This window comes from Alternaria infectoria (assembly GCF_024043175.1).
Source record: "Alternaria infectoria strain BMP 0036 chromosome Unknown scaffold_1, whole genome shotgun sequence".
NCBI classification, from domain to species: Eukaryota; Fungi; Ascomycota; class Dothideomycetes; order Pleosporales; family Pleosporaceae; genus Alternaria; species Alternaria infectoria.
This window is the reverse complement of record NW_026250690.1, coordinates 3,205,405-3,220,914: the sequence shown is the minus strand read 5'-3', so window position 1 is coordinate 3,220,914 and position 15,510 is coordinate 3,205,405. Positions and strand designations below refer to the sequence as shown.

Genomic DNA, 15,510 nt, shown 5'->3' with positions numbered 1-15,510 from the left:
GTTATGTGGAGTTAGAGGGAAAAGGACAAAACGATTACTTTCTGCGACGACGATCGCGAGCTGATAAGCTCTGTTTGGGATGAGGGTTGCTTTTTAGCTACGAATGATAAATGTTCGCTTGTCGCAAACCTGAGATCTCAATGCGTGCCTATTTCTCTCCTTCGATTGTCCGCATCTTGACGCTTCCGTCCTCCATGCCGAAGTATACAGCGACAGGCTTTTGACCGCCTCGTACGGTCTTGGTCAACTGATCCTGCTCGCGAAGTTCCTGTGCATCGATTCCGTTCAGACCGGAGAAGATGCCGACTTCCAATACACCAGTCAAGCCCTTGATCGCCTTGCTTATCGTGTTGACCTCCCATGTGCCATCTGTTCCATCGCCCTTGCCCTTGCCAGCTGCAACATCCGCCGAAGTGAGCAAGGCAGGGAACGGCGCATCGATAATGTAAAAGTCCTGGTCTGTCTTCAGGGGCCCCGACTTCTCCAGTAGCGTAGTCCTTAGCTTAGGACCCGTTGAACCAAGCATTTTAAGCGCAGCAGCGACCTTGAGCTGAGACAGCGGCGCAACCTCAATCGGTATCGTCGGCCAGTTCGTCAGCAGGCGCTCTTGTCTCTTGCGGTAGTCTGCGACGCAGACGAACTTTTTCGCGCGCTCGGCGACTAGCTTCTCCTGGAACAGACATGCACCTCCTCCTTTTATACAGTTGAGTTCTGCGTCGACCTCGTCGGCTCCGTCGAAAGCGACATCGAGCATTACGCGATCAGGAAGACTGTCGAAGGAGATGGCGGTCAGGCCGGCGTTGACTACGAGTTGGCGCGATTGGAAACCTGTGGGCACGAAGAGGATGTTCGGGTTCGTGGAGCGCTCCTTGATGGCCTCGACGACATAGACGATGGTTGTTCCCGAACCAATTCCAACGTGGGTGGCTGCTGGGTCGAAGTGGTCTGCTACTGCTTGGTGCGCAGCAGCGCGCTTTGCGGCTTCAACAGTCGTGTCGGTCATACTGTTTGCGTGTCCGAGGACTCCCGTGGAATGGAAAGTCCGGTATGAAGGATGGTGATGGTGAATTGATGTTGCAGAAGGAGATTTGCCGGTGGTCCAGGTGCTGGCTCGGTGTACAAGAGATCTAGAATTTGACAGTGGTCGGAGGGGCAGTCGAGACTTGAGATGACTGATGCTGCGCACTTGCTGATTTATATTGGCGGGCCAGACGTGATTCGGCTTCAGCGGCATGAACTAGAATATGAATCTTTCTAGTGACGCTAAAGTCGGTGAATTGGAGAGACGACAGTGAGGCGCGATAAGATGGCGGCATGAATGATTTTCCCGTGACGAGACGACTGAGCTGCTGCCAAAATGACGATTTGAGCCCCACCAGGACCCCGCGACAGGGATGTGCCCTTAGCGCGCGGGCTGGCAGCGCGTTTGGTGCCTGGCAGCTTGAGCTTCCCAAGCTGTCGTACCAACATCTCACGCCCTCACCGTCAACTCTCCCAAAATCGCCATAATGGAGGATCTCCCACCCCCAGTGCAGGGCCCGACCGCGAAGGAGAAGAAGTATGTTTACTGCAAACACTTCTATCAATACTAACAAGAGCAGGTACGACCGTCAACTACGCCTCTGGGGAGCCACCGGCCAAATCGCACTCGAGAACTCACATATCCTCCTCATAAACTCTGGGCCGGGAGTCGTTGGTGTAGAGACGCTCAAAAACCTCGTTCTGCCTTGCATCGGCAACTTCACGATCCAAGACTCGGCCATCGTCAGCGAAGCAGATCTAGGTGTCAACTTCTTCCTGGAGGACCAGCATTTAGGAGGCTACCGGGCTGAACATACGTGCAATCTGCTCAAAGAGCTGAACCCAGATGTGGACGGCCATTTCATCACAGAGGTTGGTCAAAAGACGTCTTGTCGCGTGCTCCGCTAATCGGATCAGCCTCTAGAGTCATGGCTGGCGCAACCTGACGCTCTGCGACCATATACCCTCATCATCGCGACCGCGCCTATCCGTCCCGAAATCCTCGCCAAGCTCTCCGATCACGCAAGCGCTGCGCTCATTCCGCTATTCTACGTCCATTCAGTCGGCTTCTACGCACACTTCTCCGTACACCTACCTCCAGCGTTCCCCATCGTGGACACACATCCTAGCCCAGAGACCACGTCAGATCTCCGGCTGTTACGGCCATGGCCAGAGCTTGTCCAATACGCGGAGGAGAAGACGGCCGATCTGGACAACATGAAGGCAGAAGATCACGGTCATGTCCCATGGATAGCACTGCTGCTGCACTTCCTCGAGCGTTGGAAGAAGGACCACGGTGGAGAGGTGCCACAGACGTACAAGGAGAAGACAGAGTTCAGGACATCAGTAGCGCAGGCTGCGCGCACAAACAACCCAGAAGGTGGCGAAGAGAACTTTGACGAAGCAGTGGCGGCAGTTCTCAAGTCATTGAACCCACCACAAGCTAGCAGTTCCGTCAAAGAGATCTTCACGGCGCCGGAATGTCTTCTGGTCCGCGAGGACTCACCAAGCTTCTGGGTCATCGCCAATGCTATCGGCCTGTTCTACACCAAGTACAACGTTCTCCCGGTACCCGGCTCTGTGCCCGATATGAAGGCGCGGTCAGCAGACTATATCCAGCTGCAGAATGTATACAAGTCGAAAGCACGAAAGGACCTGGCGGAGGTGGTGGATAGCGTGCGGTTCCTGGAGCGGAATGCTGGCCGTAGCACGCCGATTGACGAGAAGGACATCGAGACTTTCTGCAAGAATGCTGCACATATCAAACTAGTGCGCGGACGGCCGTTCCACGTTGTGCAAGCAGGCGAGAAGATCAAGTGGGGAGACCGTGCGAAGTCGATCGGTAAGGAAACCCATCTCAACATTTATTACCTCAACTAACGTCCTGTAGCTCAGCTCCTCACATTCCCCGACTCGCAGATCCCGCTGTACATTGCATTCCTAGCATGGGACGAGTTCCTTGCAACACACGATCAAGATGGTCTGGGCGGAGCACCCCGCGTTGCTGGAGAGAGCGATGTTGAAACCGACTCAGAGAAGCTCACTGGGATCGCCTTCAAGATTGCGAACGATCTTGTCAAAGAGGCAAACGCTGACATCGAGGAGGACGAGTACGCGACAATCAAATCACAAATTGGAGAATACACCCGCGAGCTGTAAGTACACACCGGCCCTGAACTTGGAATGAGACAGCTTTCCTACGAAAGCCTCATCGTGGCATTTCAGCAGTAAACAGTCGACTGACCAGACTACAGTACACGAGCTGGTGGCGCTGAACTCCACAACATTGGTGCCCTGACTGGTGGTATTGTTTCGCAGGAGATAATCAAGGCTATCACCGAACAATACGTTCCAGTTGATAACACCTGTGTATTCGATGGAATCAAGAGCAAAAGCACCGTTTTCAAGGTCTAAGAGATGTGGTTATGGACTTGAGGTTGGTCAGGAATATCTTCTGGATGATAAGAGTCCAATTTCGCCTATCAGAAAGGACGGCTGGGCATAGCATTGCAGATGAGGCGAGTTACAGCATGAGATGAGATGAGTTCGCATAGCGTGGCGTTCATACCTCGCCTTTACCACGTGAAGCTGGCCAATGTAGAATATAAGACTCCTCATACCAAACGGGGCGCAGCAAACAGGTCAAATGTCAACAAGGATTGATGACGGTTTTGTCCATGTAGGAGTGCGCAGAGTGAAAGTGAAGGTACACCTAGCGCATCTGACGCTCTGTCGGAATTTGGAGCAAGCACGAACAAGGCTGCATGATCCACTCTGTACCTTTTTGCTCATCTAAGTCCTTCAACTGAGACCTGCACAGTATTTCGCAGATATGGCCAGAATACGCAAAGTAACTTCCAAGCAACCTAGTTTGGGGACCTCTGCCATGTCCCAATCGCGGCCCATTCCGGGCGATGACAAAGCAGCAAGATCTCCAGCGCGGTCACGTGGTCGACGTGACGCGATCGAAGCCGACGCGCCGGACCCCAGCCAAACAAATCCAACTGTCAACCCTCTGTCATCCCAAATTCTCCCTGTCTGCGAACGACCCATGGACTCTTCCTTCGACCTCCCCGACTCCACCGATTGGATAAAGACGTCCCTACCCGCGTTCGAACCGCTCGAAGTTGCCTTGCGCTGCGAAGTCTGCAAGGAGTTCTACAACAACCCTGTCATCACGCCGTGTAGCCATACCTTCTGTTCGATATGCATACGAAGATGCATCACGGCGGACGGCAAGTGTCCGAGCTGCAAGACTGGGTGCTCGAGCGACAAACTGGCGCCCAACATTGCGATCAGAGAAGTCGTGATGCGCTTTCAAGAGGCGAGACCCAAGGCCATGGAGTTGGCGCGCGCAGACAAGGAAGAGGAGACCACGAAGGCTAGCAAGAAGAAGCGGAAGCTGGAAGACACAGATATGGAAGACGAGGACAACGTCAGGCATACACGATCGCGGCAGACGCGAACTAGGAGCCAGCGCAACGGAGGCAGAGCTGGGTCGCCAATGGTCGTCGCCGATAGCGAAGACGACGGTGACGACGATTTCATGCCAGATGGCATGGTCAAGTGTCCGATGTGCAGCAAGCCAATGAAGGAAGAGCTGGTCTACAACCATCTGGACATATGCACTGGGCCAGAAAACTCGCAAGGGCGTAGCACCCGGTCAAGGTACGCAGATATATGACAGCACATCTAGGTCAGCTGGCTAACGACACCCACTTGTAGGACTAAGACTGCGTTCCCACCCGCTTTCCAAATACGAAAGAAAGACCCCTCGCCTCCACCGACGAGATTATCCCAGCTCAACTATGCTATGCTCACGGAGACTAAGTTGCGGAAGAAACTGCAAGAAATCGGCATACCTACCTGGGGTTCAAAAGACCTGATGAGGCGGCGGCATGTCGAATGGCTCAATATCTACAATTCGAATTGCGACGCCGACGAAAGTGTGCGGAAGAGCAAGAGGCAGTTACTGAGAGAGTTAGACGAATGGGAACAGACACTAGGTGGAAGAGCGGGCACCAAAGAGAACAAAATCATGAAGAAAGACTTTGACGGTGACGGGTACGCGAAGACACACAAAACCGAGTTTGACGACTTAATAGCACGAGCGCGACAGAAGCGTGCCACACCCAAGACGGATAGCGAAGGACCAACGGAGCGGAACACGCCCTCGGAGGAGCAACATGCAGAATCACAGAATCGCCAATCATTGCCAGTCAATGATACCGAAACTCCCTCCCACGGTCCATCGTCGGCGCAAAGACCCTCAGATTCACATCCACATCCCTCGAACAATCCTAACCCTCACGAAATGAACGGCACAGTCGCAAGTATACACTCAAAAGCTGAGGAGGCCAACAACATACCCGACAGAGTATCTGCATCAACGCTCGAGCATCCAGTGGAAAGTGCAACACGGCGTGGGTCAGCGGCTATGGAGGGGATACAAAACTCTTTAGGAAGTCCCAGTCGCAAGATGTCCCTGCTTGCACTTCCTGAAGAGCCGGTCAGAGATGTGGAGGGAGGCACGGCTGTGTAATAATAGGTAGTTGCGATGTTTGGCAACGAAGCTTTGGCAAGTCCAGCGGTTGAAAAGGCTCTCTTCACTTCGAACCCAGTCATCACTTTCACACGTCCAATTCACTCGCACGTCATTCTTCCCCTTAACATCTTGATATACGTTACCGTGGCGCTCGCTATCTCTCTATCTTTACGTCACATGTTACAACCCACCGATCGTTAAAGATAGCGATACCTCAAGCGGTGAATCATCGTGATCGAACGGTATCATTCGGAAACGACTCGTATTTCAACTCATTAATTACAATGCAAACATCCAGCACAGGTTATCCTCTGCTTGGACCACGCCTCGCTCCACGAAACCGCACAAATATCAATGCAATGGGACCACGAGAAAGACGAGCCGAGTACATGGCGGCGCGCAGAGCAACTCCAAACCCGGGCCAGCACGCCTACAATGACCCTGGATATGTCAGTCCAACTCCCCCTCGCGGCTCCAGACGCACCAGCCTCCCGTCATCCACACCAGGACGAGGATCCACATCACCGGGAGCCCCATATGCCCGATACAGGGGAGAAGACAACCTGCCCAACGATGTCTTACCATGGGTTCTCGATCCACCCAGAGGAAGGAGAACGCCTACACTGAGAAGAGCGCCGAACATACAATGGGATCGTTCGGGAGGACTCCGCACAGTGCCGAGTTTCACTTCGACGGGAGGGTCTGCCTCGGAAGATGATGCCGGTGTTGATGGCCGGGATAGAGATGGACAGCCAGAAAGCAGCGGAGCGGCAGCGTCTCGCCCACGCTCTCACAATATTTATCCCCGACAACCCCAGAGAGGGCTAAACGGTAAGACTACTCACATGCCATACGACTACATCCTACTGATCAGTGGTACAAATAGTTCCTCCACTGCATGAAGACGACTCGACTCGCCCACGCTCTTCAAATCCAACGCTTGTCTCCCAACTCGAAAGAGGCGAGCTACATGAACAGCTACGAGATTGTAAGACTGCCACCATCACCCTACATTTATAATCTTGACTAATCAACAATACATATAGTCCCTCAGCCTCCTCAAAACAACACCCAACTCCGCTCGCGATCCCCACCCAACCCCCCGCCCCGCGTCTCACTCGACTCAGAAACCATAAACCCACTCCAAGATTTTCGACCCCATGCTTTGAGTCCCATAGAAGAACAGGTTGGCAGGAAGCCAGTCCCTTCCCAAAACGTCCCAGACCTAGTCAAATCGCGCCGATACCGAAATCGCCGACATGCCACAGATTCACCACCGACACCCCCGGAACCAGGCTCCCCACGACCTCGTCCCCGTGGCAGACATTACCTACCCGATGAATACGATGGTGATAATGCCTCGCTGCGCGAAGCAGAGGCCTTGAGTGTCCAGCATGTGACGCACGAAGAAGTGCAAAGGAGCGAAAGGACTATCGGACCGCCCCCAAGTCGTGACAACAGACCAGAGGCTGGGCTTACCGAGGGCGATCCCATGCTGGAAAGACTTTGGCGAGAATGGGAAGAGGATTGTGATGAGATTGCTCGACGTGTACTGAAGAGACACAAGGAGAAACATTCGTTGAAAGGGAAGGCGAAGAGGTGTTGGCGCAAGGTCAAGAAGTTCCTTGGGAAGCGCATAAGGGGTGAAGAGATGTGGGTGTAGGGCATGTGATACAAATGTGTCTATTAGTTCATTTCTAGTTGCCGACGCCGTTGTAGCGCCTGGAATATCAATGCTGATCGATCGTGCTAGTCTATCCTATATCTGACAAAAAGTGATTCATCTACACATTGCATTCGCTAAAAGACATGATAATACCATCTCCACACTGGCCTATTGATACCAACTCTGCTCATCATAAGTAAACCCTTGCATGCCCATACCATTAAATCCAGCTACACCGAACCCATTCAAACTTGGGGCCGGAGCAGCATTCGTATTCCCGTTCGTATACCCATTGACTCCATTGGCCCCATTGCCACCCACAGGCCCCCCACTCATCTCACTGCTCATAACAGGCGCATTGGTGTTGCCCTGAAACGCGCCCGCTGGACTAGTGGTGTTCGCAAACCAATTCGCGATATCGTCGATTCCCTGAGGGTTCCAGTTCTCAAAGTCGGTCGCGAGCTGTGTCTGATCGCGATAGATCCAGTCTTGGCCCTCTCGTAGTAATTGGTCGACGCCGCCAAAGAGCTGGCTTGGAGAGCTGCCAGCGGTGGTTTGACCGTCAACGGAACGTCGACCTTGTGTGGACGCCGGTGTTGGTGCGTTGAGAGAGTTTGATGAGTTTTGTGGTGTGCTGACCTGGTGCTGATTGCGCATGTAAGCCAAGGCGTTTGCGTCGGAAGGAGGTATGGTGTGGGTGCTGGAGGGGCGCGTGGAAGGATCATTGCTTACGGAACTGGAAGTGTTGGCTGTTGCTTGGGCAAAGAACTGGGGTGTTGCCATGTTGGCCATGTTCATGCTGTATGGCTGGAGGCTTGGTGATGTCTGGCTCGCAGGCGACGGATGCTGATCTCTCATCTGTACGGATCCACGGCGAATTGCTTTCGGCGTGCTGATCTCGTTCCAGGGGCCATACTTGGTATCTGTGCGGGACAGCACTGTCGCAGCTTCTTCGGGCAGATCGACTTTCCAGCGTTTGGCCAGGACGCTGAGAATGCCGAGCGTCCGACGAGCACAGAGCCAGCCTTCCGCTATCTCCTCGAGATGCTTGACACCGTGTATTATATCGCGCTTCGCATTCTTCTCTGGTAGATTGAGAAGATGTATGGTGCATGCCGAGTGCGTGATGTAGACACAGATGTTGCATATCTGGCGCAAACCATGCGATCGCTTGTATAGTCGGAGCAACTTCGAGATCATGGCAGCAGCTTGTGTGCATAGCTTCCTCGGCGATACACTTGCGGGCAGTGGCGAGTTGTTCGGATTGTACTTGAGGAATGGTCGGAATAGATGAATATACAACAGTTGAAAGAACATACTGCGACCGAGTTAGTACGAGCGAGTTACATGATTAGAAAGGCGAACTTACTGCATGACCAGCATGTGCGGCAATCCGCCCTCCTTCGGCTCCAACTCCTTTGGTAAGTCTCTTCTCCAAGTCTCCAAACGCATGTGTATCTCGCTCAGCTTCTTCAGCTCCGCCTGTCTGCCCTTGACCTTGTCCATATCGATCGGGTTGTAGAAGGAGTTCATGAGGTCGCTGGAGATCTCACAAAGCTTGGATATCTGAAGAGCGACTGCACGCGTCCGACTTGGCTGGGAGTGTGCTTGACTGAGACCGGAGTCGGTGACTGCGCTCCACGTTTCTGCATCCTCGCTGGGAAAGACTTCGAACTTCGGCACTGTAAGGATCGTGTTGGGTAGTTGCGGCAATCGTCCCATGTAATTGCTCCAGCATTTGTCGAACAAGAAGCAGCCCCAGAAAGTGATCCGCCGCGCGTCCTCTTCGTTGTCATCGATGGTGTCTTTGCTGTGCATACCGAGGTTCAGGCCGAGGTCGCAGGCCATGCGAAACGACATGCCACTGTAGACCCAACCCTTTGCTTCCCGCCCGCAACCTGCTTCCCGTACAGACATCAACGCTAGAGCTTGTACAGTCGTCAGAGCCGGCATCTCGTGCAAGTCGTCCTCCATGATCAACCGCTTGGCCTCCTTGAAGAAGTGGTCGCCTGCCGTGGCAGAGTCGTCGCGGACAGCCCGGGCTGCAGGCCACGATGTGAAGTGACAACCCAGCGCTAGCATAGCATTGACTAGTAACGGCGAACAGTATTGTGATTTCCTCCCGGATCCCAGCTGCGGTTTTCCTTGTTGAAACTCTTGCAGGAAGAGATTCTTGGATAGCGTTGTAAAGAAGCTGTAGTGCCAGCAGAAGTACATGCTGATCAGATGCTGCACAAGCTCCGGGTCCGAAGTGACAGTCGTCCACGAGCAGAACGGGTCCTGCGCCTCCTGGTACTGGTCTTCAGAGTACGTGTCCGGCGATTCCGCGGAGTCGTTGCCTTGGCCCAGGTATATGAGATGCGATGTGCCGCCAATGTATCTGGTGGACCCGTCTTCAAGGCGCAGCTCGCCCATCTTCCCGCTCAGCTGACTCTCGAATGTGCCCTTGGCCGGCGCCATGGTAGGCGTTGTGATCGGACTGATGGGCTCATCCTCGTCATCTTCGCCATTCTCCTTCGCTATGATAGCCTCTGCAACCGAGTCCAAGCTCTCGCATGTCCGTATCTGGTGTACGAGGTCGGCGACTTCCTCTTCCGGATAGTTCAGGATAGCCTGGATAAGCGTCTGGAGGGTGGAATTGCGCGTCTTGAGGTTGTCGATGTCCTTCTTGTAGACGCCTTTGCGGCGGTGGTCCGAATTCGGGTCGTAGATGCACGGCGTGTTGTAGACGGCGGCACATGCAGAGCAGGCGGGAGTGGTACCGTCGCACTATGCGGCAGATTAGCGACTACTCTCGCACAGGGCGCGTGGTTCCGAGGGGGTTGGTGATCATCCGGAGAATGTGTGTATACGCCGGAGAAAGGGCATCAGGGCCAGTTCCCGTTACCTAACATACCTTGGACTTGCGCTTCCTGCATGGCACGCAGGCGGACGAGATGCAGCGGCGCTTCTTAGAGTCCTCGCTTCCGGCATCCCTCTTGCTGCGGCGTCCCTTCTTGTTGGGCGTGTCAGAGGGCGGTTGCGCGTCCGCAGTGGTGTTGTTCTCCATTACAGGTCTTGTCGGTTTACCGGAGAAGCAAATTGTGGGGGAATGGCGGGGCGCGCTTTGACGGGCCTCTTCTCACGCGACATTAATCAGCTTGCAGTGGATATGGCAGGCTGTCGTGGTCCGGGGCTCTATCTCGCGGGCTCAACATGGCTGGCCAAGGACAGGGAAGCGGGCGCAATCACGTCGGAATCGGCGTCGCATTGGGCTGGTGATGAGGGCCTACGCGACCGAGCTGCGTCGCTGAGGTACCTCGCTATCAGCGGCCGCCTGATTGGCTGGCTCTTCGGCCCTTATCTGGAGACACTGCTTAGCCGGGCGAACGCGTCCATGACTGCAGCAGAGGCGCGATAAAGCAACGAGGTAGTAGCACTTTTGCATCATTCGATGGCTTTTTAGCCCAAAAACAAATTCCCATCATGGTCCCGGGAGGTCTCCAGCGCATCATTGGACGCTGGAGAAATCCTGGGATAGCTGCGTAGACCTCCAGGCCATCCCGAAATGAAACTCCACGACGCCCAAACCAACGCCCGTAGTCCCTAAACCGACCCAAGAATGTTCAAAATCGCACTTTTTAGACGCCTGTATACCTCAAACCCCCTCCGAATCCCAATACCACACACTAAAGATCGTCGGCATAGCCCTCGTCATCACGATCAGCCCGGAAACCACCGCGTGGATCCGGGTTATCGACCATGATGAAAGGCTTACCATCGGGGTCCTCCTCCAAGTTACCGAACAGTCGCATCAGGGTGCGTGTATCCATCCTGATTGCTGTTAGTTATACGTCGATCGATCGCTAGGAGAAATCAACACGTACTTCTTCATGGTCTTGCCATCGTCCTCCATTATCGCAGCAATCTCCTTGTCCTTGCGATCTTGCATGCCGATGAGATGCTCGTCGACCGTGTTCTTGACGCAGAGCCGGCTCATGAACGTCTCCTCGAGTTGGCCGATGCGGAACACGCGACAGAATGCTTGTTGTTCGGAGGCCGAGTTCCACCAGGGATCGATCATGATGACTTTAGAGGCCATCGTCAGGTTTAGGCCCACTGCAGATAATCAGTAAAAGTAAGTCTGGAGCTTAATCTGATGTACTTACAGCCACCGCAGCGGAGAGACGCCAGCATGATCTTGCATTCTGGGTTCTCGGCGAACGAGCTGATGGCCTTATCACGGGCGCCCAGGCTCATTTTGCCATGGTACTGCGCAAGACGTTAGCAATAATCCACAATAGCTTGAGAATCAGGGTAGTGCCGGGAGGTATTCGCGGTTTATTTCAGCGTCAAACGAGTGTACGAAAGTCCATGTCGCCATCTGGCTGGTACTTACTTCCGCAAACTTCCAGTCTTCTTTCCGAAATACGGCTGCCAAAATGCGGATCCTGTGGGTTGTTAGAGTCTGAATAGAGAAAACCATGGAGCAAAGTACTTACATGGCCAGGAACTGAGTGTAGACGATGATCTTAACGTGTTTATTCTCCGCAAGCCAGTTCATGATCTGGCTCTTGACAGCAATCGTCTTCGCAGAGGGTAGAACGTCCTCGCCAGCCAGGGAAAGCCAATCCTCTGCGATGTCTTCTTGGCCAAGGCGCGCGCGCTGCTTGTCCTTGTTCTTCTTCTTGTTGGCTCGTGTGCCTCGTGCAGGTGCATCAGGTGTATCATCCTCGTCTACCTCACAGGGATGAAAATGGTCGGGAGTAGCACCACACGCCTTGCATGCTGGGGTGATCGGTGGTAAGTCTGGGTCGTTTTCGGCCATTGGAAGGAGCACCTCATTCTCGTAGCAAGGCTCCCTGCAAATGAGATGACCACAGGACGTTATCAACGGTTGTCGAGGTTGCCTGCCACACCAGGCGCATTGGGCCTTTTGCTTTGTCTTCTCCCAGCTCTCACCAGTCTTGAGGCTGCTGAGGAAGGGCTTGAAGTTAAAATCCTTGCCGAATCCCTCACCTGTGCTGAAGCGTTGGATGAGATCATCTGCAGGGCCTTCATCGATCGGCTCATCGAACTCTTCTTCCAGTAAATCATCGTCTTTGTCGATGGCATTGGCGTTGGCAGTTTCGTCCTCTGACACGTAAGCCTCTCCTCGCTCTTTGGCAGCTTTTCTGGCAGCGTCTTTCCTAGCTTTGGCAGCTTTCTTGGTGGCAGCTTTCTTGGCTTCGATAGCGGCAGTCTTCTTCTTCTGATCAGCTGCAACCTTGTCAAGCTGCTTGCGAATAGAACTGATCGTCTTTCCAGTCCTGTGGTCCGCGTTCTTGGCCTCTTTATCGACCACACTCTTGATAAGCTCGATGTCTTCGCGCTCAAGAAGGTCACGGATGACGAACTGCAGCATGAGGATGTGACCGGTCAGTTGGCGAAGGCGGAGAAGCATGCTATGAAACTGTTAATAAATGTTACTTAGGCTGAATTGGGGTACCTACACCAGCGCGTTGCTGTATGACTTGTCCAGGGTACCGTTTTGCGCCCACATGTTGATGCATTTGGCAAAGCGTGCGCGAACAATGTCGTAGATACTCCTCTCGACGGAATTGAAATCACACCAGTAAGTTGACTGGTCAGCCTGAGGAAGCTTCAGGATGGGAGCGCCAAACATCTCGTCGGCGTGGGTGCGTCGAATCATGAACTGCGAAAGGCGCACCAGCAGTCTCTCGGTGTTATCCTCGTTCTTACTGTCGCAGTAGTTATGCTTAAAAATCTTGAAGCTGCCAGTGTGCGGGACACCAAGGAACTTGAAGTAGGGGTAGAGCTCAGTCAGGCTGTTGAGGATTGGTGTACCGCTGAGGGCCCACTTGTGATGCGCCATCAGGGCTCGACATGCGATCGATGTTCGCGACATGTGGTTCTTGATAGCCTGAGCCTCATCGAGAACGATGCGCAAGAATATCATGCGGTGTAAAGGACCCCTCTGTTGCTCGAAGACCATCTTCCACCAAGCTATCTTCTGCTCGGCAGTTTGGCATTCGATAGGCGGTTCGTTTTTGGGATACGACTTCATGATTTCCGTGTACGTAGTAAGAACGACGTCGTGTCCTGCTAGAATCTGATCGGCATTGGTAGAGTCAAGACGCGTACCGGCGCCGTAGCGCATTATTCTCAAGTTGACTTTGGAGGCGTCGGTGTGCAGCTCGATTTCATTCTTCCATTGCGTCAAGAGTGCAGGAGTCGCAATAAGGAGAGTTGTCTTGGGTCCTGTATCGTTCTTCGGTGGTCGACCGTTGATTATGTTCGCTGTAGGAGTCAGTTTGATTTGACAAGGTATGTTGAGGACAATTACCTAGCATCATGAGAGTCTTTCCAAGTCCCATCTGATCAGCCATCAAGCCACCTTTCGGTTCATCAGATCCATTCTCCCGGCGGCGCATGAAGGCGGTACCGAGCACTTGGTAGGCCTTGAGTGACGTGCTCATACCTCTCACTCGCCAGAGACCGTTCCCGTCTGCCTTGACATGACCTGTACCATCAAAGTCTTTTGTCGCGGCCAACAGAACATTCATATCGGTCGTTGCCTTCTTTCTGTCGTCAAGCGGTACGCTAGCGATGAGCTCTCTCAAAGCATCAGCTTTGTTCCTTGATCTGAACCCTGGCTGGTCAGCTGCGTTAGCGCCGGCTTGTTGCTCGAAGACATTGGCGTTGAAAAAAGACGCTGCTTGCTTGACCGCGTGAATGGCGTCCTGCTTGTTCTTCGAAGTCTTATTACCACGAGTCCTGACGGGCTTTTTAGGGCCAGATCTTGGCTTCGCGGGTCCCTTTCCCTTCGAGCCTTTGCCACGACCAGAAGGCACAGAAGCCTGTTCTTCGGCCGAAGCTACAGCTCCCTTCTGCTTCTTCCGTGATGCGTCGCCTTCAGCTTCAAGAGCCACATGCATGCTCTGGAGCTCGGCATCATGCATTGACATAAGCTGTCCTTCTTTGGTAGGCATCGGTCGGCGGCGCTTGCGTGTTCCAGAATCTGCGAAATCGAAGTCCTGATCAGATTCCACCTCTTCCTCAATGTTTCGTGTTAAACTGAACTCTGGGAAAAGGTCAACTTCGCCGTCATCCGCTTCTCTGTCTTTGGCAAGATCGCGAGATCGCTTCTTCTTTCTGGCTTCCTCAACACCCCTTATCTTCATCCACGCAACCTGCTCTACGAATGATAGAGTACCCTTCTTCCTCTTCACCTCATCGTAATAGCGCTTCTTCGCTTGAAAATCTTTGATGGCTCTCTTGTCTGCGAGATCGTCCTCGTTAATAGCCGGAACAGCAGCGGATGAAGACTGTCCTGGTCTGACAGCCTCAAGATACGCCTCATCGTCGAGGTTGGAGTTGGTCGGATATGCTGGTGTTTGTCTGCTAGCGATCAGCTTCTGATGCTGCCGTTCTTTCTGCATGGCGCGAATCTTCTGAATGACTGATTGACCGGTCACCTTTGGACGAGGTGGGGTAAGGATTGGCGGAGTGGCGATGGGTGCGACGGGTTCTTGTTGAGGCGTAATGATCTGGGAAGGGGGTTCGTCTTCAGGAATGAACAGCGAGTCAAGATCGCGGACTTGCTCGATTGAAGGCACAGGTGTGTCTTGATCGTGATCCATGTTCTCGACTTGTGATAGCGGGACCTGAGCATCGGCCATGTCGTCCTCACGATTAGACTCAGCCATAAGTGCGTCTTGATCATGATCGAGGTTCTCGCTAGTTGGTACCGGGAGTTGGGCGTCGGACATATCGATCATGTCATCCGGCTCGGCCATGATGGCTGGACGTTGAGTTGGGGCTTGGGTAGTAGTAGTGGGCTGAATGAAGGTTATGATAGGCTTGAAAGACTTATGAAGAATGGGGAGGAGTGCGGTGTAGGAAGGAAGGAGGAGGTGTAGAGTGTGAGGCTTATGTAGAGGCACACAGGGCAGACAATGGAGCGGGGAGCCAGGTGAGAGAAATGCGCAGCAGACGCTGGAGGTTCAGATTGAGGTGAGAGAGTCATACATAGAAGATACCTGTCAGAGGTCATTTATACCAGCGCTTCGGGTCGGTTTGCTCAAGTCGAGGTGAGTGAGCGTCCGAAATCCCATAATGCAAATTTGTTGGTCGTCCACTGTATGCGACTCACTGAGAGTCTCCTGGCCCCTTCGAAAGAGTGACGGCTGTGCTCGAAGTAGGCATTGTCAGCGGGAGACCCATTTGCGCGTTCCTGAATTTGCGGCAGGTCAGCGCAGATACAATATGCGCGGCTTACTGGAAATCCCCTCGCACC

At 53.5% G+C, this 15,510-nt stretch overlaps 5 protein-coding genes across 5 annotated transcripts; 2 read left to right on the top strand and 3 right to left on the bottom strand.

Annotated features, from left to right (window-relative positions):
• Positions 1 to 148: 148 nt before the first annotated feature.
• Positions 149 to 1,003, bottom strand: J4E92_001074 (uncharacterized protein; the record flags this gene model as incomplete). Its single annotated transcript, XM_051492488.1, has 1 exon — positions 149 to 1,003. One exon carries the CDS (start codon positions 1,001 to 1,003, stop codon positions 149 to 151), a length of 855 nt encoding a protein of 284 aa, XP_051358000.1.
• A 505-nt stretch (positions 1,004 to 1,508) lies between these two features.
• On the top strand, positions 1,509 to 3,435 carry J4E92_001073 (uncharacterized protein; the record flags this gene model as incomplete). The annotated part of the gene is made up of 5 exons (XM_051492487.1): positions 1,509 to 1,558; positions 1,602 to 1,893; positions 1,939 to 2,863; positions 2,912 to 3,176; positions 3,276 to 3,435. The coding sequence occupies 5 exons, from the start codon at positions 1,509 to 1,511 to the stop codon at positions 3,433 to 3,435; spliced, it is 1,692 nt and encodes a 563-aa protein (XP_051357999.1).
• Positions 3,436 to 3,853: 418 nt separating this feature from the next.
• On the top strand, positions 3,854 to 5,563 carry J4E92_001072 (uncharacterized protein; the record flags this gene model as incomplete). The annotated part of the gene is made up of 2 exons (XM_051492486.1): positions 3,854 to 4,689; positions 4,747 to 5,563. 2 exons carry the CDS (start codon positions 3,854 to 3,856, stop codon positions 5,561 to 5,563), a joined length of 1,653 nt encoding a protein of 550 aa, XP_051357998.1.
• Positions 5,564 to 7,400: 1,837 nt separating this feature from the next.
• On the bottom strand, positions 7,401 to 10,281 carry NIT4 (Nitrogen assimilation transcription factor nit-4; the record flags this gene model as incomplete). Its single annotated transcript, XM_051492485.1, has 3 exons — positions 7,401 to 8,550; positions 8,602 to 10,001; positions 10,129 to 10,281. 3 exons carry the CDS (start codon positions 10,279 to 10,281, stop codon positions 7,401 to 7,403), a joined length of 2,703 nt encoding a protein of 900 aa, XP_051357997.1.
• A 619-nt stretch (positions 10,282 to 10,900) lies between these two features.
• On the bottom strand, positions 10,901 to 15,010 carry J4E92_001070 (uncharacterized protein; the record flags this gene model as incomplete). Its single annotated transcript, XM_051492484.1, has 7 exons — positions 10,901 to 11,045; positions 11,099 to 11,330; positions 11,381 to 11,483; positions 11,611 to 11,662; positions 11,714 to 12,655; positions 12,704 to 13,511; positions 13,558 to 15,010. 7 exons carry the CDS (start codon positions 15,008 to 15,010, stop codon positions 10,901 to 10,903), a joined length of 3,735 nt encoding a protein of 1,244 aa, XP_051357996.1.
• Between the last annotated feature and the right edge of the window lie 500 nt (positions 15,011 to 15,510).